The sequence below is a fragment of the Sturnira hondurensis genome, unplaced genomic scaffold (assembly GCF_014824575.4).
Source record: "Sturnira hondurensis isolate 20B ecotype Veracruz unplaced genomic scaffold, ASM1482457v3 Scaffold0022201, whole genome shotgun sequence".
Taxonomy (NCBI): Eukaryota; Metazoa; Chordata; class Mammalia; order Chiroptera; family Phyllostomidae; genus Sturnira; species Sturnira hondurensis.
Genome location: NW_028094832.1, coordinates 4448125 through 4464108, shown reverse-complemented (window position 1 = coordinate 4464108; position 15984 = coordinate 4448125). Strand labels below are relative to the sequence as shown.

Here is a 15984-nt window from a genome sequence, read left to right as displayed (position 1 = left end):
TGCTTATAAAATGGAGTGTATGTTGCAACCGAGGGAAATGGGATGGAATGCTGCCCTAAAAGAGAGAGAGAAAGCAAACCCGACAGCGTCCTGCCATCTCACCACTCTCCCAGCCCTTTCTTAGATCACCGCGTCAGGCCGGAGAGGCAAGACGTGTGGGTGGCTGTGGCTGGTCAGGCGGTTCTTGCACAAAGGACACTGCTTCCCTTTTTTGACCTCGCTTCACACTCTTAACCGAACAAGTCGTTTCCCTCGTTCAGAACGACCACCTCCTAAACATTGCTTAAGACATCTTCAGTGCGGTTCACCACAGCAATGCCACCTAATTCCTGTCATTCCAATAATCTGTTAGCAACTCTGTCCTTTCCAAAGGTTCGTCTTTGCTCCTCGTTTTGGTCTTCACCTATAGTTACAATACCCATGCCGCAGCCTAACCAAGCAAGCACTGCTCTCTGTGACCAAGCGAGGGTCACTGCTGCGTTACACATGAGAAGCCTGTTGCAAAAGAGGAAGCCTTTGCAACAAAATCGGTGCACACAGTAGGCACTCAATACTTACATGTATGGCAACTAGAGTGGCCCATGTAGACAACACATTTGAATTTTTAAAAACCTGTGCATTTATAATCTCATTTTGAAAATCAGCTTATTATATTACTTGTAACAGTAGTATTCTTAAGGTCCAGGAATATAATTTATATATTTTTTTAACTGTTCCAAGTGCCTCGCTCCAGATGCAATCCAACATTTAATAATAACGTGGCTCATGTTTATATCACTCAGATGTCAATCCTTTCTTGCTGAATTTTCCAATCACCTATGTACTGACACATGAGTAATCTGAAAGTTAAAGCTTTAAAGTTCATTTTGTGAAGATTAAAGGCAAATGATGCAAGTCCCTTAACCAGGTGTCAGAAGTGTACACCTGTGGGAGGCCTGCATGTGTCGTTCTGAGGAGCCACGTGCAGAGCACTGCATCAGCAGTCACTGTTACCTGATAACGTGCAACTTAGACCAATTTCGTGTCTATTCTGTCTCTTCTACAATATAGGAGTCCTTTGGAGGCAGAAGTTACATCTCACATATCCACTTCCCCTATGGAAGTCCCTAATAGGCAGCCAAGAAATGATTTAGATTAAACATAACTATATTGTTTTGAAAAACAGTTGCTAAAACAGAGGTTTTTATCCTCTGCTGTAGCATGGATGCCTCTGAAAATCCAACTAAGTGTGCACATTCAGCATCTGTGTACCCCCAGATTTCTACTTGAGAGGTGGCTCTCAGACCCAAGTTGAGAAACCGCTCCAAAGCTTTATACTTGGAGGTGTCCCTCCTCTCCAACCTCGCTGTCAGGACCTGGACATCTCTCCCTAGATTTCATACCAGGACTGTGACGGCAGATTTCCAACCAGCCTACTTGCCTCTTCTCTGCTTTCCAAATGACCACCACAGCCATCATTCGAATGTCCTAATCAAATCATACTCTTCACTACTTAAACTCATCAGAGTAAAACAAATCCTCTACAACAGTGGAGAGGGCCTGATGGGAGCTGCTCACTTCTTTCCTACATTGCAGCCTCACCCTGCCCCTCCTCCAACACTACCCTCTGCCCATGTGTACTCAAGGCCAAGGCTTAGAACTTTCCCAGAACCTCCTTGCTGTCCACTTCCTAGTCATTCTTCACGCCACAGCTTAAGACTGTACCTTGCTGGGAAACCTTTCTGAGAAGCCTTCCCGGAGCTCACCAAGCAGGGGACCACGTGCTGCCCCTCCGCAGCTCCGTCCAAGCACTCAGACTGAATTTGAATTTCAAGGAGTCTGTGCTGACACGACAATCTCCCCTGCCCTGGGCCTTTCCCCTCTTTCCACTCTGAGACCTGGCAAACTGTAGGGGCACGTTATTGTGGAAAGTATGAACAGACAGAACACAGCAAAACTGTCACATGAAACTCCAGTCACCACTGGAGATACAGCTTTAAAGGCTAAAGTGCACCACACTCTGTGTCCCCTTTCCTTGCAACGTTTTGTCTGAGGGCGAGCAAAGCCATTTAGAGGCATATGTTTTTACATACCTTTTCTAAAGCCTCTCACCTCATTAATTTATATCTGGAAATGAAAGCTTTGCCACATTCTGGCTGCAAGCACTTGTAAGGTCGCTCCCTGGAGTGAGAATAATTGTGGATAGTGAACTTCTCCAGGGTGAGGAACATCTTGCCACATAACTGGCAGGGGTAGGTGGCCATGGGCTTTGCTTCTCACACCTTCCTTTTCAGAGGCGCTGACCAAACGCTGTGCCATTTAAGCACAGATAGAAGGATGGTGCTGAGCACATGCGCCGAACCCCCACGGCTGAACTCCAGCCCAGGGGAAAGGCAGCGTCCTGGGCCTGGTTCTACCCAGACATGGGCCTCTCGGGGACCACTAGCTCTGCTTCCTGCTGGCCCACATCCTAGTGTATGTGCAGTCTCAAGCTGGGAGGAGAAAGGCTGAGGCACAGATGAGATTCCAGGAGTAGAAAGGTAATCTGCATCACTAGAGCCAGGGCTAGTCCTGGAACACCAGACTGTCTGTGGAGAGAAGAGAAACCGTTTTCTTGCATTAGCTATTTGAAAACAATGCTTTTCCTCCCCCACCAGTTCAGAATCAGCTACCCAGAATCAACGTGTTCCTTTCAGTGGCTCTAATGCAGCACAGTCCTCCATCCTCCCCGTGTGCTTTAAGAGGTCCTTCTGCACAGACATCCACCTGTCTGCTTTCCCTGAGTGGCGAGGAGTCAAGCACACAGCGTTTTGATGGTGGGTGAAACACACTTTCCTTTGTGATAGAGATGCCTATCTCCACAGACTCAGTCTAATCTACTTCAAACCACAATCTCAGGTCAGTGTGAGGCTCAGCTGACCAATTTTAAAAATCGGTGTGCAAGTGTTTTCCTGGTACAGAAACAAAACTCATCCCTGGCTATTCAAACCACAGGCTGTTCCTCTCTACTCACTGTCGGCACAACACGTGATGCCTACCACACCTGTTTAAACTACTAGGGGGGAGATGAAATAATTTGTATACATCTAAATTCATTTGCTTATAAGGTTACCATGAAGAAGAACTCAATGAGGTAAACAAAATGATGTGAATAAAGCTAGTTGAATTCACTGATGTGCCTCCGGAGGGCACGCAGAGTATTCCTAGGGGAACAAAACTGATGGTGTAAGGGAAGGCTCAGGCTGCACTGAAAACGTGGAGGCACCATCCTGCAGTAAACTGTTTTTACAGATCTCTTCCCCTTGTGCTTATGGGGGCTTTTCCTCGTTCCCCAGTCCCGCCCGGAGGGCCAAGACACTTGTTGGTAGGCCACTTCTAGGAGGTGGGTGGGCCTGCTGACTCTCCAATCTCAATGGCCTCAGATCCAAATTAACACCACCCTCCAACCCAGCAAAGTCGCCCAAAACAAGGCTCTTCTTTTTCTACTAGCGGACCAGCATTTGAGGAGCTTTAAGAGCCCAAGGCAGTGTCAAGAACAACACAGTACGACTCTGGCTACCAAGAGTCCTGTGCCATTCCAGACCTAGTGATTCTCAGGTGGGCTGATGCTAACTCTTCAAGTGCCAGTTAGAGTCCTATCCACTTACACTGCACAATGTGGAGTCGCTCTGTAAAGAGGCCAGGCCTTCCTGTGCTTTGTCAGGCAAGCGCACACTCAGGGCCAACTGACCAATCATAGCGGGTCTTCAAGGAGTCTGTTCCCTGCATTCATTTACTGCCAAATCTTCAGCATTGCTCAGTATGAAAAGCTCATCTTTACTTAACTTTCAGATTGGAAAGCTACTTTCTGATCAGTATAGCTACTTTCAGATCGGAAAGCTGGAGTCTAGCTAGAGGAAATTTTATTATAATAGGTCAAGCATCTTTCACTATACCAGCCCACAGCACAAGCATACATGCAAACATAGGTTCCTCTTCTAGTGGGCAAAGCCTGCAGCAAACTTCCGTGCTCCTCACCAACTCAGCCATTCAGTGTCTGAGGAGCCAGCATCAGGCACACACCCCTCCCCGTCCTGCCCCACCTGCTCGGAACCTTCAGGGCTGACGTGTACACTCTGGCCCGAAGCTTCGGCGCTGATCCAAAGCCAGAGACGCGCCTTCTCAGCCAGCATCTTGGCACCGAACTTTCATTCTGAGGGCTGCTCTCACATACCTTGCTCCACTGAGACTAAGTGTGATCACTTGAACTGAACCCCTGTCCCGACTCTGTCCAAATGCCTCTCCCCACCTCCTTGTTCCCTCAGAGTAACCCAGTTCCTGCCTGAGGCTCTGCTCTGAGGCGTCCCCAACAACCTTGGCCACAGAATAATTCCTTCCAGGAATCTCTCCTGTGTGGCCGAGTTTCTGCTGCCAGGTCTCATGACGTGACCTACTCCTCTGGCCCAAGTCTGGCTAAGACCGGCCCAGCTATAAAAGGCGTGGAGCTGGTCATCACCTTTAAATACACTCATCTCATTCACTCAAACTACTCTCTGTTCTTCCCAGGTTGGTCAGACAAGATTAAACTGTATATACAACATGAAGTGCAACATTCATCTTTTCCTCGTTGTCTTCATAGCTGAACTCTAAGTGGCACTAATCACTAAGAGTGACTTTCTGTGATGATGAAAATGTCATACATATGAAGACTACGGAACTCAAAATGTGACACTGAGAAACTGAAACTTTGAGTTAATGTAGGTTGCCACATGTGGCTAATGGCTGACAGACAGCACAGGCAGGCTCCTAGTCTCACTGTCAGAAAAGACAAGCTACGCTTGCCTCTAGAGACACTGTGTGCTGAGTCACCCTCAGGGGTTTCCCTGAAGCTGGGGGGAATCTATGTGGATCCAGTCACTGGTTCTAGAGTACAGTGGAAAGACTCCCCAGTTCAAACTCCAGCTTACCCACGGTCAGCCATATGAATGGGCTGTTGGGGACAGCCGAGTCAGCCAAGATGGATCTGCAAGCACGCCGTAATCTAGAAATACACTGTACTAGTGCACGAGATTTATGAAACACTGGCATGAAAAGTAGAAACCATCAGCTGACACATGGTCCTAACTGCTCAGCTATGAATACAAAGGAAAAAAGACATATCCCCTCCCTACGTAAAACTCATCACTTACTGCCCAGCCAGCAGTCTGGGCAACACTCATGCTCACACACGCAGGAGGGGCACTTGGAGGTGCGAGGAAAAACTAGCCTTAATTCTTTCTCAAAAGATATCAACTTTGACTGACTGCTTACCAATACATCAAGAGTGTAAAAGAAAAATGAGATTTGATTTTTTAGAAAGTGCCTTCTCTTCAGCATTAATAGAGTTTCCCCAGATCCTATCTCCAGCCACTTCCCTAGATTCAGAAGTCCGACAATTGCAGACATCATTACCTACGTTTCTTGTGGGCCTTCAAAGATGGGAGGTTCAGACACGGCCATGTTTTATTTAAATGTGAGGCACATTTCCTCCAATTCTTTATCCCAAAAAAGCAACAAAAAGTTAAGTCATTTAAATATTTTAATACTTATTTAACTTATTTTATAAATGTCTTTTACCAAGACTTTATCTTTCCGAGTTTCGGATCTCTGTGTTAAATACACCTACCCCACTGCTAAGTCCAAAGTTGGTCCTCAGATGTTGAACTGAATTAATTTTAAGATAGTAAACATTCTTTGAATTCTTCAGGAAGTCTTTTATAATGAGGAATTCAAATTCACAAATAGTTATTCCCTTCACCATAATTCTGTATTTCATTAATATGGATGTTCAAATATAAATATTTGCATGGCTTTCATGATAGAATCACAAACTTCTATTAAAATAATCTTTCCCAACAGACTATAAATTCACTGTGGCCAAGGATCAAAGCTCAGCCACTTTTTAAAAATAAACCGTGAGGATAATACAACATCTCCCATCCCCACGTACTTGACCGGTGCTGGCTGGCTGTTGCTGATTCCAATCTTTGGTTGAAACCTGATGCGCTTTGTGGCCACATCCTTCAAACAGACTTGTGATTAACTTTCTATTATCTGGCAAACCACCAACAATCCCAACAGAGAACTGACAAAGCAATGGTCCTGATGATAATCAGTCTATTCTGTGACTTGACACACGGATTGCATTCAAGTCTTAAATACGGTAATATTTCAACACCTGTCACCCTAGGAAGGTAGTCAGTCTTCCCCCAAAACATCTCGGGACATAATTTTCAATCCCCTTGATTCTAAAAATACTGAGTGAGTGATACAGATCTGCCAGTATGCCAAAGAAGGCTGTGCCATCTGCTTCGTTCTGTTCATGCTGATTATTTTAGGGATGAGAGAGGATCAGAATGGAATAAGAACATATATATATGGCAACAGCCAGGAAGGACTGCATTCCCCGAGGGCTGAGGGTATACGATGGCGGAGGGAGAGGTCAGAGCACAACTGTAGTTCCAGGGCCTCCCCAGTGCTGCGTAACCCAATCGTCTGAGGGGGACAAATGTTTTACAATAATCTCAAAATAAACTATGACTTCTGGCTTCTGTTTCCATTGTCCCCAGTGACACAATACAGACCCATTTCCGAGAGGACATGGAATTGCCATTTTCAGTCTTTCAACTTGGATACTCTGAGTTTTTTTTTTCTTTTCTTTTCTTTTTTGACTCCATTCAGCACCAATCCTTGCAGATAAGAAAGTTCTACTCCATATGTTTTTCTTTCATACTCCCCAAACCTGGAATTGTTTTTATGTAAATGTGTTAAGGCCAATTTAACAAGGGGCTCTAATAAGCTCCTGTTTCTCCTTACACTCACAAAAATAAGAAACTCTGACTCAGATGAAAAAAGAGACCATTCCTCTGGACACTATCAATTCAGTCTGACTCTTCACAAAGTCACTGATACTATTTCCTAATTCACGGGCCACATATTTTGTGCCTGAATCACTGCATTTTATCAGTTTTTTTAAAGTTTCTATACTAATGCTCCTCTGACATTCAGGCAGTGAGCCACCTGTACAACGCCATCTCAAATGTGGGCAGAGACCATCTAACAGATCCCACCGTGTAACACGGGCCTACCTTTTGATTAGCTAGCGGGCAGGCTCCCCTCAAAATCATAGGGGTTCGTCTGTCAGCATCTTTCGATAGAGAACCAAGCGCAATCACTAACATCCACTGACACCTGGGCTGACACATCATTTGGCAGAAGGTGCCCAGCTGGCTGCAGACCTCTCCCCCACAGTGGCCCAAAGGCCGCAGATGAATCCACCTGCCATTTCCCTAATGTTCCCTATTCTCTCACACTTCAGTGTCCACGCTCTGCCCTATCCTGGCATGCTCTGCTCCTCCTGTCTCCTCGGCGAACTCCTACTTTTCCCAGTCACTCCCAGGCAGAGCAATGAGCTCCTTTCCCATGTGGTGAGGGGGTACAACGGGGAGACCCTTAAGGAAGCCATGGTAACAGTCCAGGTGAGACCCCAGCAGTTGTGGTGGAGATGAGAGGGGATGACTGGAAACCATGGCTGAGGTGGAAGGAGAAAAATGTGCTTGCTGCCTCCCCAAAAGGTTCTCTGTGTTCCCTCCTGAAATATTCATTCAACAGCCTGGTAGACATCGCCCACTCATGAGGTCGAAACAACTGGCTGACATTTGTGCTCGTTGGTGGCAAACACTGACTGAGTCTGCCCCTCTATTTTGCTCTGGGGAACCTGCCCCACGCTTCGAGACCTGTGTCCCCCCCACAGACTGCTGAACAGGCAGGTGTGCTGCCCACTGACTCTTTCAACTGTGACCGTGAACGATCTCATTTGTTAACCGATGCAATGACTGTACTCTTATTTTCTCAGAAAGTAAGGCTTGAAATAAGCAAGAAAGCCAAAGGGAATTATTTATCTAATATTCAGAGAGAAAATTAATAAGGATGTCATCTCACTGATTACGGTTTTGAAACATCAAATGTAGGCACTAAACTCAGAAAACCGAAGAAGCACAGAGTGCTTTCTGTTTACCAATAGTGTGAGTAATATCTGCGAGTTAAAGATGGCAAATTGAATACAAGTCTGTAACTCCAGCCTTTCCTGAAGCTCTTAAAACAGTATCAATGAGATTTTAAAAAAAACAGCCTAAGGTAGCAGGAAAGGAGGTACCTGCAACAAAATTCTGGGTGCTGGAGAGCAGGTAATGGAGCAGTACTTTGATTTAGCAGTGCCAAGAAGGCTGGATTCTAAGCAGGAAACGAAAAGCTATGCAGCAACTGGATTTACCCTAGAGAACCCATCAAAAGTCTCAGAAGTTGGGGCACTGGGTGCCTCTGGAGGTGGGGGCAGGGGAAAGCATGAAAGCAGAGGGGCGAGAGTCTGGGGGTGAAGCAGTCGGCTCTCAGACCCCTCCCAGGGGAGGCCCAAGGTGGGGCACGATGCTCACACAGGAGGTTCGCATGCTTCCCCCATTTGTCTGCCAAAACTGTGCCTTCCAAGGCAGGAGACTAAAGGGTCTTTTCTGGGGAAGCTGATTAGCCCAAGAGAAAAGAGCTAATGCTCAGGACCAGTGGCAGTCCCCAGGGTCTACCTGCATGACCCTATGACACAGCCCTTGTTGACAGGCCCTGTCTGAGTACACAAAGCTTAAATCGGCTTTTTCACGGCTCCACTCTCATAAATCAGTAGGCAGCCAGGGATCACCAGAAATCAGAAGAAAAACTGACACAGAACAAATACAAAAAAGCAACTAGGATAAAGGAGAAAATAAAAAAGACTCTATGGAGAACAAAACTTCAAAAACAACTATCATTAACATCCCAGAGAGAGACAGATTTCTTGGTCCATCATTAAAATCACAGCCCTTGTACTTTCTAGTCTGTGGCCTTCCCCCTTCATTGTACTTGGCTGGCAGAACTCCAATCCTCATTAGCCTCTTCAATCCCAGACCAACCCCACTCCCACCCTTGGCACTCCTCACACCCTCTTTCCCTGTTTTTTTTTTTTTCTTTTTGTCATGCACTTACTACACTGACATTTTGTGTTTTATTTCTCAATAGCCACCCCCCCACACCTCCCAAACAAACACACTACAATAAAATTCAATTTTTAAACCAGATAGGCAAAAATAGAAACTTAGGCAAAACCAACTAAGGGAAAGAGGCCATTCCTAAGACTGGAGTCATGGACAGAATGTACGCCTTCAAAGATGCTCTTCCTTAGGAATTTGCAGGCAGGGTTCAATTAAATTGCTCCGTAAAGATATATGCATGAAAAAGGGTAAAAATAATGATTAACTCTTAGGATGGGTAAGGAATACAGTTAGTTGTGTAAGAGGTGACCACCTCTTGCTTGAGACACAGAGGTTTCAAGGAGAAACCAAAGTTAAAGCTGAGCCCACAAGTTCACCCGGCATCTAAGGGATAAGCGGTTCATTTCAGGCCAAGGGAGGAAATCAGCACAGGGCACTTGACAATCTGTAGTTCGGTAGGACTGGAACAGGATTCAAATACGGGGGCATCGTGGGCAAGCAGGCTGGAGAGAGGGGCAAAAACCAATCATGAAGGGTCAGGGCAGGTGGTTCCATCCCACTGGGAGAAGGTGGGCTTTTCTGTTGTAATCATTCAGTAGGTGACTAACCTACTTAATCAAGGCCAGCCACTAATTTGGGGTTTATGTGGAGGTGGAATGAGGCAGGTGAGGAGAGAAGATGTAGGACCGGGTGGAGAATGCCAACAAAAGCCTGTGTCAAGGGAATGAGAAGCAGTGGGAAAGGTGAAAGCTCCGAAATACAAGCCTCAGAGAACCACAGAAGACTGAGAGGAGCCAAATCACAAGGGGCAAGGACAACCCCAGTCAGAGGACCAGGGAGCCAGGCAGCAGGAACCCATTACAAGCAACAGACTTGTCCAATTATACTTCTGACCGATAATTACAGCAGGGATGTGGAAGATGCACTGGAGAGGGGAGTGAGACCATTTCGGCTTCTGCCCTTTTTCAGAAGAGAGTAACAGTTGCCTGAAAAGGAAGAGAGGGCAGGCTGAAATGACAGTTAACAGAGTAGTTAGATTAGAACTTAGGCTAGGTTAGAGAAAAGAGGTGACGGGATAGCGGACAGGGAAAGGAAGGATGAGCACCCAAAGACAAACGGAGCGAAGGACTGGAGTTCCGAGCTCTGTCTTGGATGTGCTGAGTTTACCGATCCCTAAGGGTGTTCAGCAAGGGGACTGACAGCATGAGAGAGGGGCTGAGGCACCCCTCGAGCCAAACAGAGCAAACCATACTTAGGCTGTTTGGCTTCAGGGAAGTAGATGCCATTACGAATCTTGCTTCTACAAGTGACTTTATAAATTACTGAGCTCTACATGGGTGGCCTCCAAGCCTGTTGGGAAGCTCACACCATCAACCCAGAGTGGCATGGTAAAGGGGCTTGTCCTGGGGGGGAGGAGGAATTTGTTTTTTTTCATGGCAGGCGGCAGGCTGCAGCTAGTAGGAGCTTCTCTTAGGATTTCTATTCTGCCCTGTGGAACAGGGCGGAACCACAGGGCGGAAGCAGGCTCACGGGGACATGCCGTTCTCACGGGTGCCAAGGACAGAAGAAGCCTTCTGTCCCTGAATTCTCCTAGTTCCTCTTAGGTAAGACAGTGTCATGAGAAGTCAAAGGTGATTTTAAAAAATAAGCAAAATGAGAATTAAGTTTGCACTAAAAAAAGTGGTAAGATGTTACAAAATAATTTCTGAGTGGTGATTGTATAAATGAGACCCTAGCAGCTCAAAGTCCCTGCTTGGTTGCCCACTCTGTTAAAAGAAGGTAGGCTCTTTGCAGGTGGGAGCCTTTCCTTGCTACAGTATGTTCAGTGAATTGAAGGTAGTACCTAACCTTTTTAATAGCTGAGGCTAGCCACTCCAGTCTACACGGAGCAGAGGTGAGGAAGGTGTGGGGAGACGACGTAGAAGCAGGTAGAGAATGCCCATAGCACTACTTCAGTCGGGAGGGGTGGGGCTGGGGGGGGAAGCATGAAGAAGCAATGGAACAGGCAGAGGCCCAGGAATGTGAGCCTCACAGAGTCACAGAAGGCTAGGAAAAGCTACACTCCCAAAGGGAAAGGACGACTGAGCCAGGATCTGTCCCCACGAGGGTGCTTTCCCTTAAAGATGTCTGTAAGCACCCAGGTCCCTGCCCTGGCCTGCATTTAGTGGGAGTGGGGGCTGTGCACCACTGGGCAGTCTCCTGGCAGGGCCGAAGCACTGCGGGATGGGTCGGTCCATGTGAACAGCCATCCAGCAGAAAGGAGGGCGGAAACACCCTCACAGAGTCTTAAATCTTCTGCAGGCCTCCTCTCCCCATCACATACACCGTATTTTTCAATATAAACATTTAGGAAGAAATATCAAATGTCTACAAACAAGCAAAATAGGTATGTGCACCCAGTGAGGCATGTGTGAGGTCCAGGATGGGTTCTGCTGAGGAAATGGAGCGGACCTTGCTATAAGGAGACTATTAATGAACTCTAGGTAGCACAGTGGGGGTGAGGGGCAGAGAGCCGTCCTGAAATCCAGACAAGAGCCTTTGGTATTAAGAGAAGATTTTCTAGTCATTAAAGTCAGTGATGGGGACTATTCCTTTGTGACGGCTGAAAATAGATCCCCCTCCTCCCTCCCAACAAACCCTTTAGGTTCTTTTTAGGGTGGGCTTCTATAGCTGACAGCCCTGATCTCTTTTCCTGGGACTTCAAGAGTCGGGCACGGAGGAACCAAAACTACCTAATTAGCGGCAGGGCCTATTGTCCTAATACGGTTACCATTCCAGGGAAAAGAAAGGCCTGGGTCCTTCCCAGGAAGTGTGTGAGGGTAAAGGCTCAACTGAGAAAAGAACCAAGAAAAGCGGGCTAGTCACACTGGTGACAGGAAGCCAGATTCATGAGTCAAACATCTCTTGACGGAAACTTAAAAATTATATGAGATCTGGAAAGGATGCTCAAGACTTGGGTAAACTGTGTAATTCTAAAACAACAGTATCTCTAAATAAACAGAAAAAGACAACGTGCAGATAACAATGCTGTCAACAAAGTATCTCTGGGGGGGATGTGTGAAATTAGAAATAACTTTTCTTTGTTTTTTCTTTTTGAATATCTGTACTTTCTAAATTTTGTAACGAGTCCCTAGGCTGAATCTAGGAGTGTACCAGGTGGACCAAAGGAAGGCAGTGTATTTTCTGTAGACAGAAGAACATAAAAAAGCTCAGAGGCAGGAAGCAGCAGAGGGCAGCAGGGACAGGGGTTCCATCTGGTCGAAATGCAGGTGTGAGTACAGGGGACCTGGAGAGGGGGCAGTGCCCTGAGCACAAAGGGTCCCACACACCAGGAGAGGATCTGGGGTTATCCTATATGGACCTAGGAGGCAGTGAAAGTGAGGATATTTCATCAACAGATTGCTTTACACAAGAAAGCAGTTCCAAGTAATCACTTATCCATCCCCCACGGATAGCTTCATTACCCCAGGGCACAGCCGACTTAAAAGTACTGTTCTGAAACACTAAATGGTCTTTTTGACACAAGATGAGCCTGAGACCAAATCTGATTACCCAAATGGACACAAATGTAATTGGCAGTTTTAAATGACAACTTAGCACTATTGTTTTTCAAGCTTTTGCAATGGATGAACATCCAGAACTCACTTTACTAGAAACTGTGCACAGTTAAGAAAGAAAAGTGGAATTGCCGCCCAGGTCCCAGGCTCAGTCCCCTCCTGCAGAAGCCCAGCTCAGAGGCCATGTGCCTTGTTTAGTAGACACCGTACTACAGGACGCTTCAGTGCAAACTTTCTCTCTGCCTTCCCCCGTCACACCGTAAGTTTAATTGATGCAAAGCAAATCGTTCATCCAGAAATACTTAATTTGAAGTATACAAAGAGTTATACCCAAGATATAAATATAAATATTTATCACTTAGGATGACCCCAGGATTTCTTTTTTTTTCTTTTGAAGATGATAAACATTTCATCAGGTTTCCATCTCAAAAGGAAATGACACGAGAGAGACAAGGCACCTTTTTCAAGCCCCTGCACTGGCTTCTCTGAAAGGGAGAAAGGAATGTCAAGGAAATGGGGGAGAAGGCTTAAAAGGAGTGGAACATTAGCAAGCAGGGCCGCCTCTCCTTTTCACCTTAAGTCTTTTCTCTCCCCCATTCACAGCTTTGGGTCCTTTGTTTGTTTAACAAACCATTGCAATTATACCCCGTTCAATGGGGAGGAATGCGCACTCTCTAAGTAGCTGTCCTCGCAATCCACATGTGTGGTCCATACCACAGCCCATCCGCAGGCGGCTTCAATGTGCTGGTCTGTGCTCCAGTCACCCCAGAGGCCGGCACCTTTGCTTACAATAAGCCCCAATTTCCCGCTGCCGCATGCTTGCTGCTCCTTCCCAGTAGCCTATAGCGATGTCTCAAGCTGAGCTTCCTTTCCTGCTCACCTAGCGACTGGACTGGCCCTCCTGCCTCGGCTTGTCCACTCTGCTCCTGTGTCTACTGCCTAGTGTGTCAGCCAGCCCCTACCTGCCTTCAGCCCAGGGACTCACCACCCACTACTGGGCAGACGCAGTTCAGGATCCTGCTTCTAACGTCACTCACGCGGTAAACGGAAGATACAAGGAGTGGCGAGATCACCCTGCTTCACCTAAGTAAGCGCTGCGAGTGCCTTTCTCGGGTGCAGTAGATACGCTAGCAGATTGGATGGATTTCAATCTCTTAGCCAATAAGTCAAGATATCATTTAGTAAGAACACTATATTTGAAAGGGATTCAAAATAATATCTAGTAAAACAATAATATGTTTCCTTTGAACTCATAAAAGCCCTTTCATGCTATTTTGTCTACTAATTTCCATCTGCCAGCCCTCTAAACGCAGAAAAGCATTTTCATTTCCCTCTAACAGATGAGGAAACTGAGGTTCGGACTTAAGTGCGCTACTCACAGGCGCTGATGAATACGATACTGAGAATAATGAACTGTACTAAGCGAAGCATCTGGTACACAGTGAGTGCCCCTAAGTGTTCACTTCCATTATCATTACTGATGACCACGATAGTGACCAGAGGCCAAACCCAGGTGTTCTGAGCTAACCTTCCCTCTTTCCACTTGCATGTGGCCACCCTCAACTAAGATGTCTGAACGGACAGCAGACTTCAGTAATAGCTTTCACTCTAGTGTTTCCAAATAAAGCCTCAGTAGCTGGATTCTCTAGTGCCACTGGTACGTGACCAGCATCTTCTTCAGGCTTATCAGTCAACATCTTTCACAAAGGGGGGAGGGTAACCTTTCCATGTCCTCTTACATACACAGTTAGGAGTGGAGTCAAGGCAACATGAAAGCTTCTGAACTGACAGGACTGTGACAGAAAATTCCATAGATTGGCAGATACTATGAGGACTGTGGAGGGGGAAGAGCAGAGGATGTGAAAAGTTGCTAATCGCATGCCCTGAGTCCCTGAGAAATGCAGAGTGTAGGAATGCTTTTTTAAAGAGGAAAAGATTAAAAATTCTATTGTAAGCTATTTTTGCAGTGTGAGGGGGAAATGCACTTTTATTCTCTACTAGAACCTTTTTGAAGTACTTTGAACCTCCTGCACATCCTTGACTTATTTTACTGTGTGTCCAAGCAGTTATCGTGCCAGAAATAATTTCAAACAGCGACCACCACTTGCATACCTACTGGGTGACGGGAAACGTCAGTGTTCAGACAGTCACGGGGTCCTCGCAGGCGGCTGGCTGAGGATTCAGACCTGTAAGGAGAGATCTCGCACGTCTTCAGTGAATGAAGCGGCAAAACATCCCCCCTCTGCCGAAACTGGAGCTGCACTTCCAGAGCCTCCACCCAACTGACATCGTGCAGAGAGACTTTCTACTGCTCTTCGGTTCATTTTACTGAGCGGAAGATCAGTTTTAAACTTCAAAACCTCAATAGGCCTACCACCCTTAATTTTAAAATATCTCAGAAATACCAAACGGCAGAAGTCCTGAAACATGTGGATCCTCTGCTATATTTAAAAGGTGTCACAAAGGTCACAATGTTGTAACTTAGAAGATTTTCAGTATTTCATATAATCTTGCCCAAGACAACCGTTAAGTATTTCTATTATATCCTTTGTCCTACTTGCAACTAGATTTAAAAAACCCTGAAAATTTTCCCCATTTTCTGCAAGTAGAAAGAAAAAAAAACCCATGCAATTGCTTACATAAACTATTCAAAATAGCAGTCAGAGGAAACGGTATTTTTAAAAAATCAACAGTATTAGAATACCATAAAACAGGTATGCAAATCCAGGCAATAACAAACCTGAAACAAATTATGAATTGAAAACGTCAGTAAAACTGGTAGGCATTCATATTCAACAACAGCTTTGTATAAATGTACAGATTTAGCAAATGTGCAGGGTGGAAAGGCTGAAGGCTCCAAGTTGAATAGACAATCCAGTGGTTTACCAAACCTAGCCATGCATTAGAATGCCAGGGAAATCTTTGGCACAGGCTGACATGGCATCACTAGGGCCCTGAGATTTATGTTTTTACCAAGGCTTCAGGGCCAAGTCTGCAGCTGGCTTTGCACTACAGATCCCTGGTGAGCATTCGGAAACCAGTGTCTCTGTTCACCAATTAATTATAAAGCTTGGCTTCTTCCAACTAAGACTATTCCAACCAGTTGATCCTCTTAGGTGAAAAGCTTTTCAAGGTTTTCTTAGCCAGTACAAAGATAAATATATTAAGAAATAAAGCCAATTATAGCTCACCTAAGTAATTTTTTCACTTGGTTGCCTCTTTTCTTAATTTGATCAAAAAAGACTATATCTGTTTAGTTTGGATAAGAACATCACTTTAAGCTAAAAATTTAAAAAATGAAAGCCATTTTAGACAACTAAATCTTTAAAAATAACCTGCCACAAATTCAGGAAAAGACTGGAGTGGGTTCTTTGTCTGAATCATCCAGAGAATTTGTTTTAAATGTATTCCTC

At 45.7% G+C, this 15984-nt stretch overlaps 1 protein-coding gene across 11 annotated transcripts in view; it reads right to left on the bottom strand.

Annotated features, from left to right (window-relative positions):
* PLAGL1 (PLAG1 like zinc finger 1) overlaps positions 1-15984 on the bottom strand; it is a 55900-nt gene that overhangs the window by 4841 nt on the left and 35075 nt on the right. For 4 of the 11 annotated variants that reach the window (XM_037034733.1, XM_037034734.1, XM_037034730.1 and 1 more), the window contains 2 exons: positions 14684-14757; positions 2092-2567 (listed from right to left, as the gene is read on the bottom strand). The exons of 1 other annotated variant lie outside the window; for it this stretch is intronic. In XM_037034733.1, the coding sequence (XP_036890628.1) occupies positions 2092-2243 (152 nt within the window). In that variant the 5' untranslated portion in view covers positions 2244-2567; positions 14684-14757. Of the gene's footprint in view, positions 1-2091; positions 2568-14683; positions 14772-15984 lie in introns of all 11 variants that reach the window. 6 more of the 11 variants (XM_037034738.1, XM_037034739.1, XM_037034732.1 and 3 more) reach the window with 5 other exon arrangements.